At 60.4% G+C, this 27,666-nt stretch overlaps 2 protein-coding genes across 3 annotated transcripts; one reads left to right on the top strand and one right to left on the bottom strand.

Annotated features, from left to right (window-relative positions):
* The first annotated feature begins 472 nt into the window (after positions 1–472).
* Positions 473–5,089, top strand: SLC22A31 (solute carrier family 22 member 31). The gene is made up of 9 exons (XM_065920456.1): positions 473–789; positions 1,957–2,060; positions 2,150–2,304; positions 2,590–2,758; positions 2,933–3,078; positions 3,178–3,286; positions 3,397–3,611; positions 4,183–4,294; positions 4,664–5,089. The coding sequence occupies exons 1-9, from the start codon at positions 487–489 to the stop codon at positions 4,968–4,970; spliced, it is 1,620 nt and encodes a 539-aa protein (XP_065776528.1). The 5' UTR covers positions 473–486; the 3' UTR covers positions 4,971–5,089.
* A 189-nt stretch (positions 5,090–5,278) lies between these two features.
* On the bottom strand, positions 5,279–24,528 carry CDH15 (cadherin 15). 2 transcript variants are annotated; one of them, XM_065920454.1, is made up of 14 exons: positions 24,438–24,528; positions 18,223–18,381; positions 17,902–18,057; positions 16,756–16,900; positions 11,178–11,338; positions 10,343–10,471; positions 9,768–9,953; positions 8,461–8,714; positions 7,687–7,829; positions 7,290–7,526; positions 6,816–7,055; positions 6,456–6,592; positions 6,170–6,337; positions 5,279–5,872 (listed from the first exon to the last, which is right to left on the bottom strand). In XM_065920454.1, exons 1-14 carry the CDS (start codon positions 24,477–24,479, stop codon positions 5,672–5,674), a joined length of 2,358 nt encoding a protein of 785 aa, XP_065776526.1. In that variant the 5' UTR covers positions 24,480–24,528; the 3' UTR covers positions 5,279–5,671. The 2 variants fall into 2 exon arrangements, with proteins under 2 accessions (XP_065776526.1, XP_065776527.1); XM_065920455.1 differs by having other exon boundaries at positions 8,461–8,564.
* Positions 24,529–27,666: the final 3,138 nt, after the last annotated feature.

Below are 27,666 nucleotides of genomic sequence, written 5' to 3'. Positions count from 1 at the left end.
TCCGCGGGCACGACGGAGAAGCCGCCTCGCGAGTCGCCTGCTGCCTCACGCCGCTCCGACCTCGCGCGCACGTGAGCGCCCCTCTGGCCACGCCCCAAACCACGCTCCGCGCCAAGACGTCTCGCTAACCACGCCCCCGCGACCAAGGGCCCAGGCCCCTCACCTGCCAGGTCCTCGAGGGCCCCGCCCTCCGTCAGCTCCAGGCCACACCCCCACCCGCCCCGCCCTTCACCTGGGCTTTCCTCACGGGCCCCGCCCAGAGACTGTGTTTGCCTTCCAAGGCCCCGCCCCACCTCTCTCCGTGCCCCGCCCAGGTCCCGCCCCACCAACAGCCAGAGCGCAGACAACGCCCCTATCGGTCCCTGCCCCGCAGACACAGTGCCTCTCACACCCCGCCCCGCCGACACCGCCCCTATAGGCCCCGCCCCTCACACACTGTCCCTCTCAAGCCTGCCGCCACCCGCCACCAGGGCGCAGAGGCCTTCGATGGAGCCCGAGGTGCGGGTGCTGCGCTTAGCCGGCGGCTTCGGCCGGGCCCGGTGCCTCCTGGCCGCCGCTTCGTGGCTACCGTGCGTGGTGTTGGGGTTGGCGCTGGGCTCGGAGCTCCTGCTCACCGCGCTGCCGGCGCACCACTGCGGCTCAGACCCCGCGCGCGCCCCGAGCACCTGCCTGCCGCTAAGCTACCCGGAGTCCGTGCCACGCGCTAGCTCCTACGACTCTCGGCCCTGCTCACGCGGCTGGTACTACGCGCAGCCCGCCGCCGACCTGCTGCGCAGCCCGGTCACCCAGGTCTTCTTTACTTGCCCCTCTGTCCCTCGTCCTCTGCTTCCGTGCTCTGTCTCCCCCACCCTCCATCCCCCTGCCCTCTGTCCCCTCCTCGGGTCCTGCTCGCTCTTCTGCCCTCGGTCGACGGGGGCTGTCATCCTGGGGCTTTTGATTGGGGGGTCAGCCCCCTTCTGTCTGATGGTGTAGCAGATGTCCCAGTAGGCAGGGTGCCAGGCCTAAAGGCAGAGTCTGAGGCTGGGGGCTGCCCAGGCAGCCAGTCTGGGGAGGCGGAGGCGGTAAACTGAAGCTGAGCAGGTGAGTTCACAGAGGTCAGCAGTGCCATGAACAATCGAGCAGCCTGTGCAGGTGTCCAGACTGGATTCCCAATACTTTGAGTCCAAGGAGTGATTTGGTCAGTTCGTTTAGAACAGCAGGTCTCTCCACTGTGAGGTGTGTGCAGGCTGGCCTAGAGGTAGGGGTGCCATGGAGGACTCTGGGAGGGGGTAACTGGAACCTCCCACCCCCCCCACTCTCACACCCCCAACTCCCACCCCCTATCCCCCTCCCAACTAGGGCCTATGCACCCCTGCCTCCCTCTTGGCAGCCTTTGCGCGGCAGCCACACCCTACCCCTGGGAGGAAGGGCCCCTAACTGGAAACTGGGACAGGGTTGCCACATCCCTGCTCAGGCTCTTCTGGGGCCTTGAACCAGCTGTGCCTCTTCTTCCTGCCCACCTGTTTGGTGTGGTGACGGATTCATGTCTACCAGCTTTCACAAGCAGTCAGATTTTATTTTATTTTTTTATTTTATTTTTTTAGCAGCCAGATTTTAAAACAAAATCTCTGATGTAGTGTGACCCAAAATAATGTTAGCCTTAGGGAGAAGGAACAGGGTAGGCAGGGAGCTGCAAAGCTGAGGTCAAGGGCCCTTGGCCGGGAAAAACAGGTGAGCAAGGCCCCACAACCTGTTCTGGAAGTGGCTCTTGAAGTGTGGAGGGCAGGGGAGGTTCGGGAGAGGCCTTGGGGCCAGCCTGGGGGAGGGTGATGGCTGGAGAAAGTGGGTGCAGCCCCGCCCAGGGAGGCATTGGGGCAACACCTCTACGGTCCTTTCTACCCTGACATTCAGGGAACTCCAGCGGGAGAGGGAGAGGAGGGTCTTGGTTAGCTGACGGGTAACTGGTGTCCCTTACAGAGGAACCTTGTGTGTGAGGATGACTGGAAGTTACCCCTGGAGCAGGTGGACCACCTCCTGGGCTGGTTGCTGGGCTGTGTCCTCCTGGGCCCGGGCTGTGACTGGTGAGGTGCTGCCCCCTTCCCTCCTACTCTGACAGCCCTCCCCTGAGTTCTCCTGATTGAATCGACGTGTGTCCCCTGCTGCCCACCAGGTTTGGCCGCCGGGCTGTGTTTGTGGGCTCCCTGGTGCTGGCCACGGGCCTGGGGGCCGGTGAGGCCCTGGTTGCCAGCTTTCCCACCCTGCTGATTCTGCGGCTGCTTCGGGGCGGGGCCTTGGCAGGGGCCTCCCTTGCCCTCTACGTGGCTCGTGAGTACCATGGGGGGCCCTGGGAGGCGCCCACTCAGGCTAGGCCTCTGACCCATCGGAGGGTGCCTTTCCAGCACTCCAGTTGAGGGCCCTTCTCCAGAAGGCAGGAGAGACACTGTTCACTCTGTGGGCTCTGCTTTTCATGGGCAGGCCCGGGTGACAGAGCGGGCTGCATGTTGGCCTCAGACGTCCAGGTCCTGGTCAGGTCAGCCACTGGCCCTCACCTCCCTGGACAAAGCAGTCCTCCTGAGAGGCCTGGGTCTTAGGCTATCCGTGTCTGCCCAGGCCTGGAGCTGTGTGACCCCCCAAACCGCCTGGTATTCTCCATGGGGGCTGGCCTCTTCTCAGTGGTGGGCACACTGCTGCTGCCTGGCCTGGCCTTGCTCGCCCAGGACTGGCACCTCTTGCAAGGACTGAGCGCCCTGACAACGGGACTGCTGCTGCTCTTTTGGGGGTAAGTGAGCTGGGGTCATGTCCACTGCAGAGACCATGTGTGTCGCTTCCCTCTGACTGTTCAGCACCACGCAGGTGGGCACGGCACAGGGACACAGAAAGTCATGCTTTGTGTATCCCCACTGGGTCCTGCCCTATGGGGAGGTCCTGCAGCATCCTCACCCAACCCCCACAGGTTTCCAGCTGTGTTCCCCGAGTCTCCCTGCTGGTTGCTGGCCACAGGGCAGCCGGCCCGAGCCAGGAGGATCTTGTGGCACTTTGCCAAAGCCAGCGGTGTGGACCCCGAGGACAGCAGGGAGGAGGAAAGCTCCCTGGCTATGGGTAATTGACCAGCTAGGGAGAAGAGAGACTTGGGTGCTAGAGGAAGGAGGAGAAGCATCATCCCCTCACTGGTGCCCCACTGTGTCCCCCGGGCCACAGAGCTGGACGTGCTGTGCGCGGGATGCCCCCAGCCCCGGCACCACTCGGTCCTGGAACTCCGGCACACACACGTCACCTGGAAGAATGCACTCATCCTGGGCTTCAGTTCGTGAGGAAGGGGGGTGTGGGCAGGCTAAGGGAGGGAGGGAGGGGTCTTCACCTTCCCCCTGGGTGAGAGTCCTGCCTCTGGCTGGGCTTGTAACTTTGCATCCCTCCCAGGCTCATCAGTGGGGGCATCAGAGCCAGCTTCCTGCACAGCCTGGTCCCAAGAGATCCCAGCTTCTATTGGCCCTACTTCCTGGTGGCTGGCCTGGAGGCAGCAGCCACCGTCTTCCTGCTCCTGACAGCAGATCTCTGGGGGCGCCGCTCGGTCCTGCTGCTGAGCACCTTGATCCTGGGCCTGGCATCCCTGCTGCTCCTTGCAGGGGCCCAGTGTGAGTGTGGGGTCCTGCAGGCTGACAGGGCTGTCGTGTTTGGCTGGGGGTTTACCCAACGTGTGTAGGGGGAGTCCTGAGATGAGCCCCCTCCCAGAGCTGGGGAGGCAGGATAATGTTGCTGTTCACCCCATCCATCATCTCCCCACTGTGCACCCGGAGAAACTGAGGCCCAAAATGACTCAGTAGAAGGGGTTAAGTGTAAGGGTTTGGATTGGACGAGGGCTTCCCTGGTGGCTCAGATGGTAAAGAATCTGCCTGCAATGCAGGGGGCCTGGTTCGATCCCTAGGTTGGGAGAAGGGAACCCACCTACCCCCTCCAGTATTCTTGCCTGGAGAATCCCATGGACAGAAGAGCCTGGTGGGTTACGGTTCACAAGGTTGCAGAGTCGGAAACAATTAATCGACTAACACTTTTGAATGAGGGCAGCCTATGACCCCCTAACTCCCAAGTGTAGGAGCAGAGAGGGAAGGCTGGCGAGGCCCAGAGCCCTGAGACATGGTGAGAGGAGGGAGGGTGCGTGGGCAATGTGGGCGCGTGGGCAGTGTGGGTTACTCTTCTCCTCCCCAGACCTGCCCAGCTGGACGGTGCTGTTCCTCTCTGTCCTGGGGCTCTTGGCCTCCCAGGCTGTGTCTGCCCTCAGCAGTCTCTTTTCAGCTGAGGTCTTCCCCACGGTGATCAGGTGAGCAGGCCCTGCCAATACACCCCAAAATGCTCCCTACACTCCCCAGCTCTGTGCCATCAGGACGGGAGTTCAGCTGTCTCTTCCTGGGTGGTGAGGGGGACACTGGTCCCAGAACAGTTGGCCCCATCAGCTCAGGAGTGGAGGATGGGGTGGTCAGAAGTGAAAGCCCCCAGAGGGGGTGGGATTCCAGAGGAAAATTGGCTTTGGATTTTCTAAAGGAAAGGACAACTTTGGTTCCAGGGCAGCTTTCCCTCAGACTTTTCAGCTGTTTTCCTGGGGCCCCCACACCTTGGCCCCCACTAAGGGTACCCACCCCAGGAGCACTGGGTGCCCTTGGGAGCCATGTTCTACCGCCCTCTCTTGCAGGGGGGCCGGGCTGGGCCTGGTGCTGGGAGCTGGGTTCCTGGGCCAGTCAGCCGCCCCGCTCACCAAAATGCACGGTCGGCATGGCTTCTTCCTGCAACATGTGGTCTTCGCATCTTTCGCTCTCCTTGCACTTCTGTGCATCCTGCTGCTGCCAGAGAGCCGCGGCCGCGCGCTGCCCCAATCACTGCAGGACGCTGACCGCCTGCGCCGCTCCCCGCTCCTTCGGGGCCGCCCACACCAAGACCTCCTGCCCCTGCTGCCAGCCTCCCTCCCTGGGGCAGGGACACAGCTGGTCCAGGAGGGGTGACCAGGCTGCAGAGACACTGCCACCCACCAGTGCTGGTGGAAGGGTCTCAGGAGGGTGGGGGGGGGCCGGCTTGTTTTCAGGGGCCCTGGCCCCCCTCCAAGTGGGGAAGATAAAGGTGTGCGGGGAACTTGGCTTCCTCTGGCTCTTCCCTCAGGCCCTACTCTTGGCTGAAATGGGCTTCTGGTGTCCACCTCCCCCTCACAACCAGCATCCACAGCCCCTCCCACGGCCCCCCACCCCAGGAGCAGCTGGGGGCCAGCCGGCTGCCACAGCTCTGGTAGAAGTGAGGTGGAGGCGGCCAACCGTGCAAGAAAGAGAGGAGCACACTTTTAATTCACATTTGCCCCAGGGCTGCGTCCTTTCACACAGAGATAAGGTCAGCGTGGGTGGGAGGCACAGCTGGGAATGGGGCCTGACCCCACTGTAGGCAACTGACAGGGGCAGGAGGGGCGCTTCCTTCTGGCTGCTCCACTCCAGCTCTGAGCCTTGACCTCCCCTGTGGCAAACCAGACTGACCAAGGACCAAGGAGCCAGGGTGGGGCCCAGAGCCGTCTTCCACCTTGATGGAGGTTCGCTGGAATTCCCAGGTACACAGCCCAGTTAGGTGTGTCCGCTCTGGCCCCTGAGCTCTGCCCTCTGTGTCCAGGAGGCTGTGCCCTCCACTGGGCAGTGCAGGTCCCCAACAGAAAGCCCTTGCGCCCTTATGGGGGCCCGTACAAGTCAGCCAGGCGGGAGAAACGGGGGCCCCATTCCCGGAGGCAGCTGTAGTCCTGGTCCTCATCGTCCAGGCTGGACAGGATGGAGCTCAGTGTCCCTGCCACGGAGCCGTCCCCCTCGTAGTCATAGATGAGAGCCGTGTCGTAGGGTGGGACGCTGGGGTCACTGTCCGCGGCCTCCAAACCCTGTGGAGAGGCCGGGGTCTCAGGACCAGCACATGCCGGCCGGGTGCCCTCCGCCACCGGCTGGGGCGAGGCCTGGAACCGGGAAGGGGAGGGGGCAGAGGAGGCCTAAGTGGAGGCTGAAGGTACTCAGAGCAGCTCGGAGCCCTGTGCTGCCCCTGCCCCAGAAGGCGATTAAAGGCAAGTTTCCTCTGGGCGGTTCTCTTTCCTTAGTCTGTAGCCACCACCTCCCGTATCCCGCTCCAGAGCGATGCCTCAGGCTTCGGAGGAGGGGGTAAGGGGCGCCCCCGGGGCACCTACGTCGTTGATGAAGTCCGCGATGTCTGCAGGGCTGGTGGGCAGCGCGCGGGTCACCTGGGGGCGCGCTCGGCCGAACGGGGCGTCTCTGCGCAGCGGCGGCCGTCCCGAGGAGGGGCCGAGGGCCGCCAGTTCTGCTGGATGGCGCAGCTGGTCCATGTCGTAGGCATCCTGAGGGCGGACGGAGCGCGTTCGGGTCAGCCGCAACCGTCGCGGGTAGGGAGGCTGCGGGCCAGTTGGGGCCCCTGGTCCTACCCGCAGCACTTGTAAGCCGCCCGGGCTCCCTCACCTGGTCCTCCTCCCCGCCCCCTTGTTCGTCGTAGTTAAGGATGTTGTCCCGGAGGTCGTCCTGCAGTCCGTGCAGAAGCCTCTTGTCCCAGGACTGCTGCCGGAACCGCGCCAGGAGGGCCACCAGCAGGGCGAGCACTGGGTGGGGTTCGGGGCGGAGGTCGGGGTCGGGTGGGGGTGGAGCGCGGGGGTGGGGCGCGGGGCCGAGGGGAGCACAGGGGGCGGGGGCCGGAGGGCGCGTGGGCTGCCGGGGGCGGGGCTAGAGAGCGGGTGGGGCTGCCAGGAGGCGGGGCTGGAGGGCGGGTCGGGCTGCCAAGAGGCTGGGGTCCAAGGGCAAGGGCCTGCGGGCTCCGGCACTCACAGAGCAGCAGGATGACGCTGGCCAGCATGATGACCAGGGCACCTAGGCTGATGCCCGCGCCACCCGCCCGCAGTGCAGCGGCTCCCGGCAGGCAGGCGCCGTCCTGGCCGCAGCGGCACACGGTCACGTTCAGGGGCTGCTCGCGCTGCTGGGGCGGCTGTCCCGAGTCCTGGAGCAGCAGGCTGAGGCGGTGCAGCCCCTCCGGGACCCGGAGCCTCGGCCGCAGGCGCGCGTGGCTCACTGCGGAGGGCGCTTGGGGTCAAGCCGGGGCCGGGGGCGGCCGTACCCCTCCGTGCCTGTGCACCGGGAAGCAGCCGACTGGGTGGAGCTCCTGGCACGCTAGGCCTCGGTTTCCCCATCCGTCCTCTGCGTCTGATATCCAATCCCTGCCAGGCCTGAGGGTGCACTGATGTGGCACCAGCGGGAACCTCCCCCAGGCTCTGAACCCTAGGGGTGTGTGTGTGGGGGGCTCACCATTAACCTGGCTGAGGCTCCAGTTCCGGGCCAGCTCTGGGACCCTGGGGCTCAGCTGGAAGTGGAAGGGAGCCCCGTGGGGGGGCAGGTCCTCATCCGTGGCCCCCAAGAGAAGGCCAGAACCCCGGTCTGGTGTGCTGCACAGGCTGCCCCAAGGTGGGGACAGCTCAGGGGCGTGGTCGTTGACCTCCAGGATCTCAATGGACAGGGTCCCAGTGGCTGTGCTGGGTGGGGAGGCTGCAGGTGGGAGAGGCCTAGTGGGCCCCTGGCCCCTGCAGAGTCCCCACCCACCCTGTAATTCTGCTGAGTGGAGCGCCCGGCTCTCAGCTCTTGGGCAGCAGCAGGGGCCTCAGCTTGGATTAGGGAGCCCGGGAACCAGGCTGGGCTCCCCACTCACCATCATCTCGGGCCAGGATGATGGCCCTGTACCAGCCATCCTTGAGGAAGGGGGATGTGGGGCTGAGCACTCGCTGAGTCTGGACCTGGCCGGTGGCCCCATCTACCTGCAGCCAGTCCTCAGGGTCATAGTCCTTGGAGTAGCTGTTGGTGAGAAGGGGAGGAGGGTGCAGAATGGCACTGAGCCTGAGCAGAACTCCCAGAGGTGTGTAGTCATGTGTAGATGGGAGCACACTCACACACACACTTACACACACACACACTCACACACACATGCCCCCTTTAAGGATAGTCCTCCCACAGCCTTAAGCTGGTGTTTTCTGTCCCAATCAACAGACGAAGAAACAGGCTCGGGTAGGTCAGGGGAGCTGCCCAGGCCCCATGGCCAGAGGTGACAGCCAAGACACACTGGTGGGCACAATGGAAACAAACACAGACGAACAGGACCAGGGCAGGAGGTGAAATCCAACACAGTGACAACCAGTCCCAGGGAGCAAGGGCTCCCCAGAATGGACAGGGCCAGACACCCAGAGGCTGGTCAACACAGACTGGTTGTGTAGGCATGTGCCATCTGGAGCCCAGCCCTGCCTACAGGATGAGGTCATGTGAACAAGCACACAGGCCCTTGAGAGCCCCTGAGCCCTCAGTGACCACGCAGAGAAGCCCTCCGCCCTCTGACCGGGTCTCTCATGGGAAGAGAATCCTCAGGACGCAGGGCTGTGTACTCTTAGCTGTGCTCCTGCCCTGGCTGGGAGGCAGAGGGGTGGGCCCTCACCTGAGCCTCTGTGGCTGCTGTGTGTCAGGGTCCCGGGCAGAGAAGGTGGCCACAGGCGTTCCTGGGGCAGCCCCCTCAGCTAAGCTGGTCCGCAGTGGATTCTCCTGGAACACAGGTGCCTCGTTGACATCCCGCACCTGCACGCTGACCCTGGCCTGGCCCCGCTCAGCCCTGGGGGCAGCTGCCTGCAGGGGGGCCTCATTCTGCACAGCCACTTTGAGGTCATACCGCTCCCGACTCTCATAGTCCAGGGGCTGTAGGGGGAAGCAGGGTGGTGGCCCGTCAGGACTCTGGACCCCACATTCGGGGCACCCAGAGGCAGCTATAGGCTGGCGAGGCCTCTCCTGCTCTGTCCTCGGAGTGCAGGAAGTGTCCTTTCCTTCTTCTTTGTAGCCTTGGAAAGATAAAAACTATGCAGAGAGAATAACGGGAAAATACTCTCGACACTCGAATGCCTGTCAGGTGCTGTGAGGTCAGTTTCCATCCCCTGGCCAGGCTTCCTCCTCAGTGACTTAAGCAGACAGTGATCTGGGTCTTATTGCTAAGAAGGTGTCTGGTGAATGTGGTTGAACTGACCTGTACAACCAGCTGACTGTAAATAAAGATGATCCTGGAGAACCTGGGTGGGTCTCATGTGTGGGTAAGTCTCTGAGAGCAAACCTGAGGTTTCCCCTAGGAAGATGGGATCCTGCCTCTGACACAGCCTCAGCTCCTGACTCTGCAGCTTCTCACAGCCTTGCAGATTCTGGACTCATCAGCTGCCCTCACAACCACCTGGCTGGCCAGCTCGACTCAGTCTCTTGCAAGAAAGAGAGTTCACTGGGGACCAGGTGCCACCTCTACCTGCTGTTGCCCAGGGCTGCCCTCCCCCCATCCTGGTTGTCGGAGGATTGGGAGGCTGGGTGCTCAGAGGAGGCACCCTGCGTGGGTTGTGCAGGACCCCAGGCTGGAGGCCAGCATAGCGATAGCTACATCTGTGTCTCTCTGCAGATGTGTGTAGGCACATGTGTGTAGGCATGGGTGTGTATGTGCATGTGTGCACACGTATCTCCTGCTGGTTTTGTCTCTGGCTGGCTGACACATGAGGCCTGTACTTGTGCACATTGATCACTTGCATTAAGGGGCAAAATACCAGAAATAACACATGGGCTTGGGGGCTGCCCACTCCGTTCAGTCCTGGCCCTCTGTGGTCAGCGTGGCCCCAGCCCACAGTCTGTGTTCTCAGTCCCCTCAGCTCCATTCTTAGGATGCACAGAGGGTTCAAACAGGCTTCCAGAGTGTAAGGAGAGGCGCCTTCCTCAGCTCACCTTCACCACGGACAGCACACCCTCGTTGGTCCTGGGGTCGGTGCGGATGGTGAACTGCCCTTCGGGGTCACCCTCCAGGATGATGAACCGGGCTGCCCAGTTGGGGGAGCCAGGCAGGTCCCGGTCTTCCACCTCAAGCCGCCCCACGTCCACTCCACTGACAGCCTCTGCGGCTTCCATGAAGAACTGTGGGAACCCAGCCCCATTACTCACTGGCAGGCAGGGTGGGCGATGGTCCCTTGGGGGCTCACCCTCCTGCTACCTACATTCGGGGAGTCCAGGACCCAGGGAGCCCCCTCCAGGTTCAGCCATGCCCTGGGCACGTCTTCCCCTGGAGCAGGGCTGCCCCCACTCCCACCTAGGAGGAACTGGGGACACATCCTAACCCAGGCTCTCGGTGGCTTCCCTCCAGGGCCCTCCAGCTCCTGACATGCTCACAGGCCCCATGCTGGCCTCCAGCCTGGGGTCCTGCACAACCCACGCAAGGTGCCTCCTCTGAGCACCCAGCCTCCCCATCCTCCGACAACCAGGATGGGGGGAGGGCAGCCCTGGGCAACAGCAGGTAGAGGTGGCACCTGGTCCCCAGTGAACTCAGGGGCGTTATCATTGATGTCCTCCAGCGTGATGATGGCCGAGGCAGTGGCGGTAAGGCCGTCTCCAGACATGTCCGCCACCTGCAAGGTCAGATTGTACACGGCGACCACCTGGGGACACAGTGATGGGGGTCAGGACACCCAGGTGGAGCGAAGGGCAAGGCTGGTTGGCCACCTTAGGGCCTGGGGGGAAGGGCATGCATACTCCAGGAGGCTCCAGCTCCTGTCCTGCTCCCAAGCTCTGGAGCAAAAGAGGCTGCCTGTCCTCTCAGGGTTGGATGGCACTACTGCTGACCCCAGACTCTGCCCCAGCCTGTGAGTAGGCAAGAGGTCAGCTGCCACATTGGATAAGTGCTTTGGGGGGCACCTGCTGCATGAGGGGGGCAGGTCTCTGCCCTGGAGAGACAGGAGCAATGGCCAAGAGAGGGGACAGAGATCAGCTAACATAGTGACTGGCCCTGGGGAAACCAAGGAGGATTTCCTGGAGGTGCCAATGCCACACAGAAGCCTGGCAGTGAGGGGCTACAGGGGCCCCACAGAGAATGAGCAGACACTGTGGGGCCCAAGAGGCGAGGGGCACATTTTGGTGGCCCTAACCCAGGCCAGGGAGCCCGACTGCTTTGCAGGCAATGAGGTGAGGGAGATTTTTCAACAGAAAACAAGCTGAGGGCCCCTCAGACTGTCTTTGCATCCAACGGCACAACCACCCACAAGGCAGGTCTGCGGGAGCCTAGGGCAACTGGGAGGGTCTGTGGCAATCAGGCCTCTAGTGTGGACAGCCCCATCCAGCTGTCGAGGCACAGCGGTGTGGCCTCACCTCGCGGTCCAGGCCCACTTGCACCGTGCGGATCTCCCCCGTGAGTGGGTCGATGCTGAAGAGCTGGGGGCCACCCTGCTCCAGGATGGAATACCGCAGCGCTGCATTGTCTGTCTCCGGATCGTCCGCATCCGTGGCCTCAGCCCTGGTCACGTAGGTGCCTGTGAAGGGCAGGGACGTGTGGGGGTGATGCCCAGGGGTGCCTGCCTCCAGCTCCAGGGTGCATTGCCTGCTCCCCTGCAGCATGCAACCGTGCCAGTTCCAGGCCCTCGGTCAGCCTGTGCACACACGAACGTCCCAGCGTACTGGCTTGTGCTGCTTGTCGGGGAGGAGGCGGGGTGTCCAGTGCACACAGCTGACACCTGTCTCCCACAGGACCCCAAGACGGACCAGGCAAGCTCACTGGGAACCATCCCCTGGGGAGGTAGCTGGTGAGCCCACCACTGAGCAGGCCCTGACCTCAGCCCCACCTGCAGAGTGAAGCAGTGCCCAGGTCGTACCTGCACTCTGGGCCAAACATGGCCCCATATATCAGGAAAGAGGGGCACGTGGGCCCCCCAGGCACTCGGCACCTGTGCCCACCGGTGTTCTCAATCTCAGGAGAGGGGGGTCCACCAGTCCCTGGAGACACCTCAGCACCTGTGCCCACCTTGCTTTTCCTCTGAAGCGATTCAGACCTGATCCCCCACCCCAGCTCCCATGTACTAAGTGAACCCAGTGAGGTGGGCTGGCCTCGGGTCATCTGGGGAGCTGCCCCCCAACCTGTGACTGGGCTCACTGGCAGACCCTCCTGGGCCCTGTCGGGTCATCTGAGAGTCACGCTGGTGTCTGATGAGCAGTAATGACCGAGCCACTGGCCTAGCCTTAGAGGTGGGGAGCTACCAACTCCTGGCACAATGCTGGACCCCAGGCTGAAGCCAAAAAGAATGCTTAGAACAGGCACCGGTATGCAAGTGAGCGCTTCCTAAAGCACCTGCCATGCTCTCTACGACCAAGCAAGTGAGCAAACTCCTGGGGTGATGGGAGACCAGCTTCTCACTGTCAGAGAAGGGGACCCAGAAGGGATCCATGGAGCTGAATCAGAAGTGGAAGTGCCACAGAGGACTCATGACTTGTGATGAAGGTAGAAACATGTGCAAACATGGCTGTGAGTGAGCACACATATATGCACAAACACACATACAAACATGCACACACACACTCTGGACTCGATACATGAGCAGCTTCGGCTGCTGAAAGGGCCTGGGCTGCTTTGATGATCTTCTGATCAGTGAAGCTTTCAGCTTCAAAATAATGTGCAAATAATAACTCACTGAATGAAGAGAGACTCCATAAAGGCAGACTGATACGTATGAACAAAACACATATGAGACAGGCTGGGACCTGGGACCCAGTGCTGCAGTGCTTGCATCCGGACGGACTTCTCCTCAATCAACAAATACAAAGAAACTAATGGACTGAAAGCAGCTGCATGCCTGTGTGCATGTGCAGTGGGTCAAATTATGGACAAGATAAAAAAGACCAAAAAAGCCCCAACTGCCACTTTTGAAGAGCAAAAACGGGGTTGGAAGCAAAAGCAGGGTACTGCGCATGCCCTCTGCACTCAACACCCATTAAGGGGTGGGTGGGCAAATCATTTAAGCCACAGCCTCCCACCTGACCCCTGAACCCTGGATACCCCCTCCCCTCACCCCATATAAGGAACAAGCTTTCCCCCACTTGGGGAGTGAACAAGGAAATCTGTTACTTGTATTTGTCCCCCACTCCTGCGCAGAAGCCTCAATAAAGCCTTGCCTGAATTTCTTGCCTGGCCTTTGAATAACTTCTATTGATTAAGGAGGCCAAGCACCTTGGTGGGCAACACATACACTCATACATTCATAAAGGGGGACTGAAAGTTCTATCATGTAATAGAAAGCCAAGTGATGACAAAGGGGAAAAGATGGAACTAGAACACTGTCACTTCCTAACCATCAGGACAGTTAATACCTGGCAGGCAGGAGCCTCAGGGACATCAAAGCTTCTGTGTCAGCCTGAGGGGACACCTGCACCGTCTCAAAGGATCTCCACGAAGAGAAAAGTACAACAATCACAGCGGAGACACCTGGCAGACACCCTTCTAACTACTGGCCAAAGTCAGGCATCTCCAGGAACAGGACCTGTGCATCTCCTGAGGGGGTCCAGCCACACAGCCCCACTCAGAGACAAGGTTCACAGTGACTGCCTACATACCTCAGGATATCAGTGTCACGACCAATGAGGCAACAGACTTTTCACAATGAAAACTATAAAACGTCAGCGAGAGAAGTTGGAGAAAACATAAATAAATGGACACACAGCCCATGATCGTGGGCTGGAAGACTTGCTGCCAAGTTGTCAGTACCACCCAGAGTGACCTACAGATTCAATGCAAGCCCTCTCAAAATCCCAAGGATATTTTCTTCACATTAAAAAAAAAATCATTCTAAAGTTCCTGTCTAATCTCAAGGGACCCTGAGCAGCCAAAACAATTTTGAAAAAGAACAAAGTTAGAGGACACACTTCCTGATTTCAAAGCTTTCTCTACAGGTACAGTAATCCGTGCGCATCTGCCCTCAAGACAGACACACATGCCAATGGAACAGAACAGAGACCCCAATAATAAGCCTCACCCCCCCGGGGCAGGTGAGTCTACACAGGACACCAGGACCGTTCAACAGGGAGCAGGCCGTCTCCCAGCAAACGGTGCTGCGAAAGCTGAATATCCCCTGCAGAAGGATGGAGCTGGACCTGGAATTACTTACCACGACATACAAAAAACAACTCAAAGGGGATCAAGTCTAAAATACAACCCCAAACTATAAAACTCCTAGAAGAAAACACAGTGCAAAAACTTTACAGTGCTGGATTTGGCAATGATTTCTTGTTAATGACAATAAAGGCATAGTCAACAGCAACAAGAACAGATGAACTGAACTTCATGATGCATCAGAAATGCATCAAAAGACACAATCAACAGAGCAAGAAGACAACCCGTGAGATCTACAGAACATTTTCAAATCATCTGTTTGTTAAGGGATAAGGGATCTGATATCCGGGATATGTAGAGAACCTGTAAAACTCAACCACACACAAAAACAAACAACTCTGTTCAAAAATGGGCAAAAGACTGGACAGTCCTTTCTCCAAGGAAGATGTACAAATGGTCAATAAACACATGAACAAATGCTCTACATGACTAATCACTGGGGAAAAGCAAATGAGAACCACATAAGATACCTCCTGACACCAGTCACACAACCAGGGATTGAACCTGGGCCCCTGCTTTGTTAGCAGCCTCACAGGATGGCTGCTGACAACACAACAACAAAACAGAAAACAGCAGGTGCTGGTGAGGATGTGCAGAAACTGGGGCCCTCCTATACTGTTGGTGGGAATGAAAAATGGTGCAGCCATGATGGAGAACACTATGGAAGATCCTCAAAAAGTTAAAAACAGAACTACATGATCTGGAAATCCCACCTGGGTACGTACCCAAAGGATTTGAAAGCAGGGTCTCAAAGACATATTTGCACACCCACGTCCAGTACGGCACTACTCACAACAGCTAAAAAGTGAAAGCAACCCAAGTGTCCACTGAAGAATAAGCAGATCAGCAAAATGTGGTACAAACATCCAGCGAGTGTTATTCAGGCTTGAAAAGGAAGGTGATGCTGACCTAGGCACCACACTGACGAACCTTGAGGACGTGACACTCAGTGAAATAGGCCAGACACGGATGGACAAATGCTGTGTGATTTCACCCGCACACAGTCAAGTCATGCAGGAAAAAGTAGCCAGTAGGTGCCGGGGGCTGGAGAGCGGAAATGGAGAGCTAGTATTTAATGGAGACAGAGTTTTGGTTTGGGAAAATGAGAAAATTCTATGGTGGTGGTAGCTGCACAGCAATGTGAATGGACTTAAAGCCACTTAGAAATGGTTATGAGGGTAAATTTTCTTAAATGCATTTTGCTACAATAAAAGTTTGCAAAACAAAAAGCAGCGTTGTGAAGACCTAGTGGCCTAGGAACTGTCCCCAACAAGGGCGGATGAGCAGGTGGGGGTGTCAGTCTTGCCTCACAACCAGAACAAGGGGGAATCCTCAAGATCACCCCTGTGTGAGCATGTCAGACGGTGGGGCACAGGCGACCTGATGTCCTGGGGGTTCAGGCTGTGAGTGGCCCTCAGGGAGGTGTACACATGGGGGCCCCCCTGGTATAGCAGGAGGAGTGTCCCGTGGAAGCAGGAAGAGCGGCCGAGGCCGTCACAGGCACTGGTGCCCACACGGGGGGCGGCGCCCTTCCCCACGCACCCACTGAGGCCTTAGGCGAGATGTTACTGTGTCAGTAACTGTGTCGCCTCCTGATGATGGTGACACTAAGTCACTGAAGTGTGTGCTCTGAAGGCCTCACATCTGTAACCAGGTCCAGACAGGAAGGATGGGAAACAAGGAAACAGTGGCTGAGGCAAACACAATACACAGTGCACCTCTCTGATGCCTGTCCAGGGATTTGGGGCAACTTTCCCGAAACTCTGAAACCATGTCAGAATGAGAAATTAGAAGTAAAAAAAAAAACACAGAAGTTATTGTCATTTTAAGTCTTGAAAAGCATACAATGGGATGAAATAAACACACGTGGGGACTTCTCTGGTGGTCCAGTGGCTAAGACTCTGGGCTCACAAAGCAGGGGTCCCGGGTTCAATCCCTGGTTGGGGAACTAGATCCCGTATGCCACAAGTAAGAGTTCATTTTGGAAACTGAAGACCCTGTATGCTGCAGCTAAGACCCAGCACAGTCAGATTAAACACACACACACGCATGTGGCAAAGGATGGGCATGCCTTGGTGGTGACCCTGAGCCTTCCCACCTCTGCAGCATGACTGGCTGGGGATCAGACTGGAGCCCCTGGGACCAGGGTGGGAGGGGTAGGGGTAGACTGCTGTCTGCAATGTCTGTCTTCTTTGGAACAGAATCAGGCCAGGGAGTCCATCCTGTGAGGACTCATGAGGGGTAGAGGGTGGGGGGTTCCGCAGTCAAAGTGTAGAATTAATAAGCAGTAAAAGCAGTGCCAATAATGAACAGGGGGTCTCCTCTTGGGCCTGAGACTGTTTCAGAAGGAACAGAGGTGCTGGTTTCACAACACTGTGAATGTGGTAAACACTACTGAATGTTCACTTCAAAATGCATAATTTTACATTATGTGAATTCACCTCTATTTAGAAGAAGTGGGGAAGAGGAACGAGGGGTGGGAGGGAGAGGAAGGGAAGGAGGTAGAAGTGGAAGGGGAGGGCAACAGAAACCACCAGAGGTTTACCATCCACGATCTGCCATCTCTGCATTTTGGGTTTTTTTTTTTTCCATCTCCGCATTTTGGAAGACTGGGGCATAGAAATTTATATTGCAACAGGAAGTGACTTGAGTTGACCCATGGAAATTCCCTCCATCCTGGAGACTCTCTGAAGGACCGCTCAAGTTCTCACTGACGGGAAATCCTGGACTTCTGAACCACCAGGGCCCATGGCAAAGCCCCATCCTCCACTGGGACCCCACCCAGCTCACCTGGAACGGCACCCTCCAGCACCCGGCCAGTGAACACCTCCTGCCTGAAGACAGGCCGGTTGTCGTTCTGGTCCACCACCACGATCTCCAGGTCCGTGGGCTCCTCCAGGGTGGACCCCCCCAGGTCCAGAGCAAAGGCCCTGAGCTAGTGAAGCAGACAGCAAGGGTTGGCACTGTGGCCCCCAATTTCCAGTAGCTCCCACGAGGGCGACAGGGACAGTGAGAGCCTATTTTGCTTCCTGCAGCGAACAGGTGAGAAGCGGCCCTCGGCCCTGCAGTGCTGGGCAGGCGGGATTTCCCCACCAGGGGGCGCCTGCGTCATCCCAACAGGCCAGCCGGCCACCAAGGCTGCCCACTTTCCAGGAAGTCACAGCCTTGTGTTAAGCGTGCCTGGAGCGCTCCCTAAGTGCTCCTGGTCTCCAGGCCCTTTTTATGTAAACGGTTTTGGCTGCTTTTGAAGTTTCCTCTCCACACATGAAATTTTAAATTAAGCCACCTCCTGTCCCTTTGGAGGATAGACTTGATACAACTTCCAGGGAAACATGCTCTCTGACTCTGTGTAAGGGAACTAGCCTCTCAAAGTGTGGGACGACTCAGGGCGCATGAAAACAAAGTCTGAAGCTCCCTCCCTGGGCCAGGGTGGGGGGCTGATCCTCTGTTTACAGGAGATTCAGGTGAATGCCAGGTTCCCCTCTTCCATGCCCGGCTCACCCAGTCCTGACTCCCCTCCCCACGCCCTTCTTCTCAGGCTCCACAATCCCAAAACCTCCAATGGCCAGGTCCCATGCCACTCACCCCACCCTGACAGTCACTATGGGGCAGCTGCGTTGCGGGTGGCCAATTCCGTGGGATTCCCCACGGCGCCCGGTCCCCGCCACACTTAGCAGTCTGGGGGGAACCGGCCACACCTGGGAAAGCTGACGCCCACCCTGCTGCTGGCTGCCCCGTCCTCCCGGGCAGGATGCAGCCCTCAGCCTGCTCACGCGTATCTGTCCAGTGGGCGAGCGACCTTTTGTGGGAGTGGGTCCCAAACCCTGCCCGCGCCGCCCAGCTAAGAACGCTAGTCTTGCAGGCGGGGCTGTGGGCGGCGCCTCGGAGGGAATGGGCGGGGCGGGGCGGGGCGGGGCGGGGCGGGGCGGGGCCCACCCTGAAGCGGTCGGTCTTCTCTCGGTCCAGCATCGCGTTCAGGGACACCTTCCCGGTGAACTTGTCTATGGAGAAGACGCCTCTCGGCTCCTCGTCCACACCGGGCCCCTGGATACTGTAGATGACGCTGCCCAGCTGCTGTTTGTCCGACTTGATCTGCGGGCCAGGAAACCGGCTGGGGAAGGTGCCCCCAGGGGAGGGGTCTCTCCCCTAGTCCTTGGCCCCTCCCCCAGCTAGGACGAAGTCACTCGGCCTGAGGTCCCAGGGTTCCCCCTTTCTAAAGCACACACCCTCAGGGTCCCCCTCCACTTGGCTCCTCACCTGCACCAGGGGGAAAGGGAGGCGCTTGTGGTTCTCCGACACGCTGATGGGAGGGATGACCCAGGCTCTCCGCACGCGACCCAGCGAGGGTGCCCGGCGCCAGGGGTACAGGGTGCGGGGCTGCCTCTGCCTGGGGACCCCTGCTGAGGGGCATAAGCTCTGCAACGAAGGAGAACGGCCGTCACCAGCACAGCAGAGGCCAGGGCTCCCCCGCCACAGCCCGGACGTGCCCTCCCTGGATGCCAGGCCCTCCCCTGTGTGGCCAGGGGAGGCTACAGGGCCAGGACCTGGGTGGCATGGGGAGTTCAGGAGGACAGAAGGTGGCTTGGCTCCCAGGATCCTGGGGAGGCAGGGGGTAGGGGAGGTGGGTTGTCCAGAAAAGACAGCTGGGCCAAGCTGGGAAGCCCTCCCACGCCTCCCCTCACTTTGTGGGTAAGGAGTGCAGATAATGGGGTGGAGCGGCAGGAAGAGATCAGCCTTCCCCCACATGGCTGATCTGCCAGAGGTGTGTGAGGGGGCTCCTGGCTGGGGACAGTGGGGGTGACACACGGCCATCCCAGGCCTCACCATGGTTTGAGTTCTTGATGGTTGATTGAGACTGACCAGGCCAACGCTTCTGTCTAAAGAGGCAGGGGCAGGGGCACCCATCCCACACCCAGGGCAGCTGCGCACACTGCAAGCCTCCTTTGCCAGACTGGGGAGGGTGCAGGGTCCCCCATGCACAGACCTCCTCCTCCAGGAATTGGGCCAGGGGAGGCAGGACAGCGTGTGGGGCCGCTGTGTAAGGCTGCCATGCTTCCCCAAGTCTACCCAACAGGCAGGAGTGGGCACACCACCCCACCTCCCAGGCCCTCCCTGGTTGCCACCTACTGAGCTCTGGACTCAGAACCAGGCCAGTATGGAGCCTTCTGGGAGACAGAGCACCTGCCAAAATGCTCCCAGACCCACCGTGAACTCACCCCACTGCCACACTCAGAAAGGAAGCTGAGGCCCAGAGAAGGAACCCGGTTGGGGGCTGAGGCAAAGCTGATAGCAGCCCCAGCTAACACCCAGAGTTTCCTGAGGCCTGGTTGAAGCACGTGGTTTCTGTGTCCGCTCCTTGATCGGGCAGTGGCTGGCCTGAGCCTGGCTCAGGCACTGTGGCCAGCTGAGCACAGAGGTATTAGGGGTCCTCCACGCTCCCAGAGTGGTGAGTGGGGCTGAGGCTGGTGCAGTCTTGCGGGACACGGAGCCTGGGTGGTTTTGGATGAGGGCTGTCAGGGCCCGAGGTGGGGCGGGGTGGGGGCACTGCGGGGACCCAGCTTGGCATGGCTATAGGAGAATGTGAGCAATGTACTTTTCATGGCTGTTATGAGCCCCCCAACTGGGCTGGTGGCTTCAGGAAAGGAGGGCGAGGTGACTGGTGAGTGGGGGGGTCTCAGGGTGGGGGCTGAGAGGGATGAGAAGCCCCTCAGCCAGGAGGCTGCTGTTCCGGGCAACCTCTGGTCTACGCCCCCCTCCCCAGCACAGCCTCCCTGTTCTGCCCAGCTGGGTCCTCGCACACTTTGCTTACTGAACCACAGTGACACCCGGACTAAGGCCGGCCTCCCTAGGGGCCCGGGCCACCTCCACACTTCTGAGTGCCCGTCTTGCCCCATCACCTGAAGTGCCAGGAGTCTGCAGTCCAGAAAGTAGCAAACTCGATTAGGAGAGAGGACCAGGCGTTTCACCAGGCCCCCAAGCTCCCTGCAGCCTGACAGATGGCCGCAAGGCTTCCAAGCTCCCAGGCCGCTGGCCTCTCACCGAGCATAGGCCAGCGTGGCACTCCCGCCAGGCAAGGACCTGCTGGCCTTTGTCACAGGCTCGGGGGACAGCGTCTGTTTCCTGGGCATCTCAAGGCAGCAGCTCCTTTGCCCCCCACCCTAACCTGCCTCCCCCTCTCGATGGCCCTCAGGGAGCAGCAGAGCTGGGAGCCCCAAGACCACCAACGCTGGAACCTTCATCAAGAGAAGTGTTTCTGAGCCACCCAGTGACACAGAAGCCCTGCCCTGACCTCAACGTGGTGGGGGGCTGGGCTGGGCAGGTGTGGGGAATAGTCTGCAGGTACTCCTTGACCTTAGGCTCTTGGAGGGACCCTGAGGGACACACTTTGCCCTGTCCACACCTGCACTGGCCCTTACCCTCCTACAGACCCCCATTGAGCCTCTGGCTGACTCCTCCCCACCTCTGGCCTTGGCGACACCCCATGATGCCCACCAACTTGGCACAGGGCAAGTGGCCAGGGTGGGCTGTGGGAGTCCCGGCCACCAGACTCTCTCCCCAGCCCAAGGTCACAAGGTCAGCAGAAGCCACGGAGCCTTGGCAGGGGCCCCTCGCCCAGATGAGAGGCTGCAAGGGCTGGGGCTGCAGCCCATTTTCCACTCTGGGGATGTGCCTCAGTTTGTCCTTTGTTCTCCTGACACCCTCTTTCCAGAGACACTGGTGGTCAGTGAAGGCCTGGGAGCTGCCTAGGAATCACAAGACATCAATCTGGAATGAAGCCACGTGGACAGAACTGTGGACATTGACTGGAAGTAGCTCACAAAAGCCCCCGTGCCACACAGAAGCAGTGAGTGTCAGGGGCCCCTTTCCCCCAGCGGGTGTCCTGCAGCTCCTCAGGTTTACCCTCATCCCCACCCTTAGCCAAGAGCCGAATACAACACTTGGAACCCCTAGAGATGCCAGGACCCCTGCCCTGCTCTTGGGCCCCCAACCCCAAGGCTCCTGAGTAAAAGAGCTCCCTGCCGCATTTGGAGTTCATGGGGCCCAGCCTGTTGTGAGTGCCCCACAAACCGGCAGCAGGGGCAGGAATGGCCTTGCCCACCCCAGACCAGGCAAGGGCTGGAGGGGGTGACACTGTCCAGCTGCGGGATACCCAGGGCAAGGTCCCGAGGCCAAAACCTCCTTCTGGGGCCTTTCTGGCCCAGGACCACTCATCCCCTGGGACCTGTGGGGTGCCTTCTCCACCTGGCTGCCACAGTGCGGCTGGGCTACTTCAGCTTGACTTGTCATCAGAATCAACCAGGATCGGTAAACAATACGGACAGATTCCACCAGTTCACCCCAGACCTACTGAGTTGGGAATCCAGGCAGGCGTGGGGGCTGAAAGGTAGGACTGGGGGACCCCAATCAGGCTCCACCCCACCTCTCAGAGGCTCTGTGTGTGGGCTGGTGTCAGGGTCTCTGGTGGATCCATCCCTACCATCGACTGTACAGAAGTAAAGAAATGCCAGAACCCCAGAGGGGCGGCCAGCTGCCCTTGACCTCCACTGGGGTCCATCCTGCCTGGGGGCCTGGAGGCAGCCTGCAGAGCTCTTTGCTGTCTTCACCAATCCTCGGGCTCAGAACAAAGAATTACGAGGCAGGCTGTCTCCCAGGGGCCCGGGGAAAAGAGTTGGACACTCCCCCACGCTGCGTAGAGACACTGGTGATCAGGGCAGCCAGTGGGACAGAAGGGAGAGCCTGCTTCATCTCCTGGCCCTGTGGCCTCCAGGGGTCCCTGTGAGTGGTGGGCAGAAGACCCCTGTGTGTCTTGGCTGACAGAAGGGTGTTTTCGATCTCCCTGCCCGGTGCAACCAGAGGCCGCCGTGGACTGGGGAAGGGGTTCTAGGGCTCTGCTGAGTCATGTGGCCTCTGGGAGGAAACCTCAGCCATGCTCCAGGGGTTCTGCAAACTCTGACGACCCCCTGGGACAACAAGAAAGTCCTGGAAGAGGGCAGCCCCCACAGCAGACACACGGTTTCCTCCAGAGCAGGCCAGGGGATCAGCCCCATGTCAGCATGACAGTAAGCGGGGCTGCAGGGAGGGAAGCTGAGGTGCCGCCCTCCCACGGTGGGCGGGACAGCGGGGAGCATGGTGCTTGCCCCAGTGGGGGTGGGGGGAACAGCTGTCCTCTGCCTCACCATCCTGTCCCTCCGCTGAGGTCTGCAACAGCTGGAGGGGGGCTCAAGGGAGAACCACAGGGCCTCTGGGCCAGGCGGACAGCTGGCTCCATTCCTGGCGTGCCTGATGCCTGCCAGGCCATCCAGGAACGGGGTGGCCTGGATTCCAGCCCAGGAGATGGGGGGAAGGGGCTCAGGCCTGGGAAGCTTGCGGGGGAAACCAGACTGGGAACGTTTTGCCCACAATGTACCTCGGCCTCTCCCTGGCCCAGGCAAACCGCACCCACATGACCCAAGGCTCCAGGCCTCCCTCGGGTCCCTAAAATCTGAGGAACCCAGGCTCGGAAGTGATGTTGGAGGGGTGTCCCCACACACAAGTGCAAGGTCTACCATGCAGCTCACTGGAGCTGGGGGCCCCTTCCAGCAGTGTGTGGGTCAGCTCTGAACTATCTGCTCCCCACCCCCAGGCAGGGTGGGGTCCTGGGGTGGGGTCCCAGTGTGGACCCAGCTACTGGGGACACTCTGGGCACAGGGGAGGGACTGACAGAGGCCGGCTCTGAAAAGACACACACAAAGCCCCATGGCTGAGATTTCAGGGGACACAGGCAGCGGGGAGGTGAGCCTCCTTCAAGCCCACCAAGCTGGCAATGGGCCTGCACAGAGTCTGGTCAACAGGCCCCACCCCAGGAGCCCACCCCAGACAGCCTGCTCAGTGCCTCTCGGAGGGGAAGGAAGATGTGTCCAGGAAGCGGCCACAGGACCCCTGTGGCTGGACAGGAAGGGACAAAAGTCTGAAAGCTGAACTGGGTTGGGGAGGGCCGGTCCAGGGGATGCTCCCCTTGCTTGGGTGCTGATCCGAGCTGGACTGAGTGAAGGAACATGAGCGGCCAGGACCGCTGACTGGTTCACCCCCCACTCCTGCCCCCCAGAATCCTTGCAGTCCCAGCTGTCTGGGAGGGGGTGCATTCTGCACTAGCCCTGGGGGAGGGGAGAGGAATCTGAGCTCTCCTCCCCTCCCTTGGGTCCTGGTCAGAGGATGATACCCTCAGTCTCAAAGGAGTGGTGGGTCTCTGGGAACCAGGGGCCGGAACACTGTTCCTGGAGTGAGTGGAGCCTTCTGGAGTGTGTGGGGCATCTGGGCCTGGCTTGGGAGAAGCAGAGAGCCCACTGCATCCAACGAGCTCCTAGCAGGGGGTTGAGGGGCACAGGTCGTGGGCAGCTGGGCTGTGCTGGGCAGAGGGTGACCATGACTTCTCTGAGCTAGCAAAACACAACAGTGGGGAGTGGTGAGCATGGTCTATAGCAGGTGGGGGTGTCAGTAAAAGGGCCCAAAGGCAGGTGTGGAGGTGGCTGGAGCTGTGGGGCTGGGGGCCTGAGGGGCCAGCCACTGGAGCGTCCAGATGGCAGGCACTTAGCTGCCAGGAGCTGAAACCCAAGCTGGCACACGGGAGCCGTGGGAGGGTCTGTGGGGATGAGAGGGGATGCCTTGGTGGGTGTGGAAGTGTAACAACAAGCAACGGGTCCTGAGCACGGCTCATCGCCCCCGTGATCATTACCTGTCCAGGCTAAGAGGTCTGAGGCTGTCCCCTCCAGCCTCACCAGTGGCCCTGGTTCACACACTCCACTCCTGGGCCCAGCCCAGCACCTGCCCAGCAGCTAAGGGGTGTGAGAACGTGGTCGTATCTAGGGGTGCCCATGTGCAGAGTGGGGGCTCTGTGCTTCCCCCCAGCTGCTGGCTCCCAGGCTGCAGAGGCCACAGGGCTAGGGGGCTGGAGGGCCAGCAGGAACTGTGGAGGCAGCGACTATGTGTGCTGGGACCTGTCTCTACTGGGCACTGGGCTCCCCAAGGAGAGTGGGTTCCTGGAGGGCAGAGCTGCCCCTCCCCACCGGACACAAGGGGGCCTTGGGCTCCATCCAATTAGGCAGGTCAGCAGCCAACTCATGGGGGGTTGCCGTGGCCGGAACCTGGCCTCCAGGCTTTCCCAGCCAGGGGTGCTCCTGCTGCCCCCTCTCCCCATGCACCCCTGAAGACTGAATACCCCCAAACCTTAGGGCTAAGGCCAGCACCTCCAGCGTGAGGGCAGCCTTCTGGGTCCTCTATCCTCGGTCCCTGAACTTGGCTCTGTCCCGTCCACTGGGGGCGGTTACACTACTCTCCCCCAGGGGCACAGAGCACGCTCGACAGGACTGCCCCACCCAGAACCTACCCCGGGCCCCTCAGCTCACAGCCGCCCACGGGAGCCCAGAGCCAGTGGTCCCGGAGGTCGGAGGCCGGGGTGCCCCACTCTGAGACCCCCGCGCGGCGCCCGGCCTTACCTGGGCCAGCAGCCCGAGGGCGAGGAGGAGCGCGGCGTCCATGGGCCGGTTGCAGGCGGCGGGCAGAGTGTCGGGCGGCAGGAGCGGCGGCTTCTGCTGGGACAGGACCCGGCTGAGTGACAGCACAAGTGTGAGGGCGAGGGAGTGACAGCACGTGTGCGGGGGCAAGGCGGGGCGGGGCCTGGGCGGAGCCTGCGGCTGAGTGACAGCACGTGTCCAGGGCGGAGACGAAAGCTGGGCTCTGGGTCAGGAGGTGGAGAGGAAGCCTGTCAGAAAGGCTGCAAACATTCTCCCTCATACTGAGCACCTTCGTGCTCCTGCCTCAGGGCCTTTGCACTGGCCATGCTTTTACTCAGACTGCCCTCAGGCTCCACTCCCACGGCAAGGCGCTTGCCGCCTTGAGGGCTCGGATCACGTTTGCCTTGTTCATTTAGTGTTCCCGCTGTGGGTGGAGCTCCTCAGGGCGGGTTGACCCTTGCTGCCCCCTAGGGCTAGCATACAGTAAAGAGAGCCCAGCCCTGCCTGCTCCCTCCTTTCCTTCCTCCGCGGTTGGAAACTACTGGGTGGAAGGGGCAGGCTGTCTCTCCCCTCCCAGGCCGACCTCCTGGTGTGTCGCTCAGAACCAGGGGAGGGCAGGAGGTAGGGAGGTAAGGGGTGCCCTGCGGAGTGAGGAGTGTCCTGTGCGGGAGCTCTTCTCCGCGGCAGAAGCAGGCATGGGGCCTCTGCCCTCCTCTCTAGATTGAGCAGGTGCAGCACCATCTGTGCCCGTAGCCTGCTTGGAAGGAGGCCAGGCTGCCGGGGTGGGGTGGGGGCTCCGGCAGTGACTGTATCCCTGGCACTCATGGCTCCAGGGTGGGGGTGGAGGGCGGGAGTCCCTTCCGTCTGGAGGCTCTGAGGCCTGATGCTGAACAGTTCCTGGAGGCCACCGTCCACCTCTGAGGTCAGGGACCTCAAACCCGGATGGAGGAGGAGCCCTCTGAATGCTTTTGGGTTTCTGCCCCCATAGGTGAGGTACAGGGGGTAAGGGGGGGCGCTGACTGCCCAAGTCTCCTGATTACCCTCAGGCACTCTCTCCTCTCACTAGTCCATCCCTGCTCTGCACCATCTGTCCCCTCAACAACCTCTGGGGGTGGGGGCTCCAGGGGGAGGGTGAGCTGGACCTGGTCGTGGAGCGGTCCGGGGGGGGGGGGGGTGGCGGCCCAAGAGATGCAGAAGCCTGGGGCCCAGTCCAACTCTGGGCCTTGCACAGGAAGTTCTCTCTGCTGACCGCTTGTGTCTGAGCCTTGAGGGCCTATTCAGCACTGGTCCACCCCAGGGTGCCAGGGCTAGTTGGCCTTTTTCCCAGTGGACTCAGGGCTACTGACCCTCTGGGCATCCCCTCTCCTTCCCAACTCTGCAGGCCCCAGGCTGCCAACCCCAGGGTTCAACCTTTCACCACCAGCAGACCCTCCCTGGGGTCCTGTGTCAATATGCGGGGCCTCAGGCATGGGAGTCCTCACCCAGCCCCGAGGGGTCTGGAGCCCCTTCCCTGGGTGGTCTCCCCTGATTCTGGTGGGGCTTAGGCACCTGTGAACTGGGTGGAGGGCAGAGGCTCCACTAGGGGGAGCCTTGGGGGAGGGAGTAGGTGTAGGGGGTGTGGGAAGTGGGGGTCAAACTTTGGGAGGTTCACCCACCTGTTTAGGGATTTGCAGCTTTCTCTTGATAAAAGAGAGGCACTGAGGCTTTCAGCAGGGAAGCGAAGCTCCTATAATTTTAAAAAATAATGTAGTTATATCAATAATAACATAATGATAGTGTAACAAGGATTATTATTACATGTAAAAGAATAAAACTGTGAGGTTATAAAGTTGTTTCAGCTGCTAAGTTTACAGTAACTTTCTGGCAATGTAGTTGGTGTGTAACTGGGCCGCACAGCTGGTGTTCAAGTGGGCATTTGCTCGCTGGGCTCCCTGGGATAATTGCATGCCCCCACCCTTGGCCCTGTCTGCCCAGGGCTCCATGGTGCACATGCCTATTCTGCAAGAGAGGGTCAGCTAGGGTCGTGTGGCAAGGGGACAGATGGTCAGGTGACTAGCTCCAGAGGGGTGCCCACCCGCCCACCCAGGCTTCAGGCTCTGTGTCTAGAATGGGGACACAGAGGGGAGGGAGAATGCCTGGGGGTTCAGGAGGATTGGACAGAAAGGAGGTGACCTGGGCACCAGGCATTGACCTGGGTGAGGACAGGTTCCTTGTGGACATGAATGGAGTGCCTGTGGTCGTCCAGGTGGAGGTGCCCAGGGGCCGCTGTTGGTAACAACCGTCAAGGGCAGTGTTGCTCCGGGGGGGCCAGGCACTGATCTCACCCCATAGTGGCTGGCCCCTCTGGAGCCCCATTTTACCAGGCAAAGACCCAGAGGCCAAGGTGACACAGCCAATACTGGTGGGGTCTGGGAAGGAGTCCAGGCAACAGGCTGCAAGACCCTCGCCCTTTCCAAGTTCAAGCCTGGTCTGAAGCCTGGGTGGAGGCTCTTTCTCCTCCCTGTCTCCCCCTCCCAACCCTCCCACTATGCAGTTTCCCGTGCCAGGCCCCTTCCAGGCTCTGGAGCATCAGCTCTCACAAGGCTGCCCTTCCTGGGAAGTCAGGCACCAACAGATCCCAACGTGGTGAGGCAGCATGAGTGTTGGGGGCGGGGGGCAGTCTTCAATGGAGTCAGGCAAACAGTGAGGCAGATCTGGGAGGGTCCTGAACCACTGCCTGGCCCCATGGTCAGGATGGAGAAGTAGGGCCCTGCAGAGGGCTTCCTTTCTCTTAAATGGGGCCCAGGGTCAGAGAGGACAGAGGGGTGGGCTGGAGCATGGGCAGCGCGGGGTGTCACAGCGCCCCCTGGTGGCCACAGCACAGCCAGGCAGGGCCTCCCAGGACGGCACAGGTATGAGTGTCCACAGGCAGATTTGGGGGGGCCTTGCATATTCTGGAGCAGTGACGGTTCCCAAACACACACCGAATGGTCATTCTCAAACTGCTTCTAAAGTCTTGGGTCCAAAGAAGACTTTGGCAAACAGATGGACAGAGACAGAAGACAGAGCAGGAGCTGGGGGTACTGGCAGCTCCTGCTGGCCCTATAGCCCTGAGAAAATGGGAGCTGGGCTAGAGGCCCTGGGGTGGCAGGCTCTGTCCCGGCCATCCCCAGGGCTGTCTCTGAGTTCCAAACTACCCCCCCCCCGCCCCCCAGCTTCTGGGACCAGGGTC

This window comes from Muntiacus reevesi, chromosome 2 (genome assembly GCF_963930625.1).
Source record: "Muntiacus reevesi chromosome 2, mMunRee1.1, whole genome shotgun sequence".
Lineage (NCBI taxonomy): Eukaryota > Metazoa > Chordata > Mammalia > Artiodactyla > Cervidae > Muntiacus > Muntiacus reevesi.
Note: the sequence above shows the minus strand (reverse complement) of the source record. Positions and strands in the feature narration are given on the sequence as shown.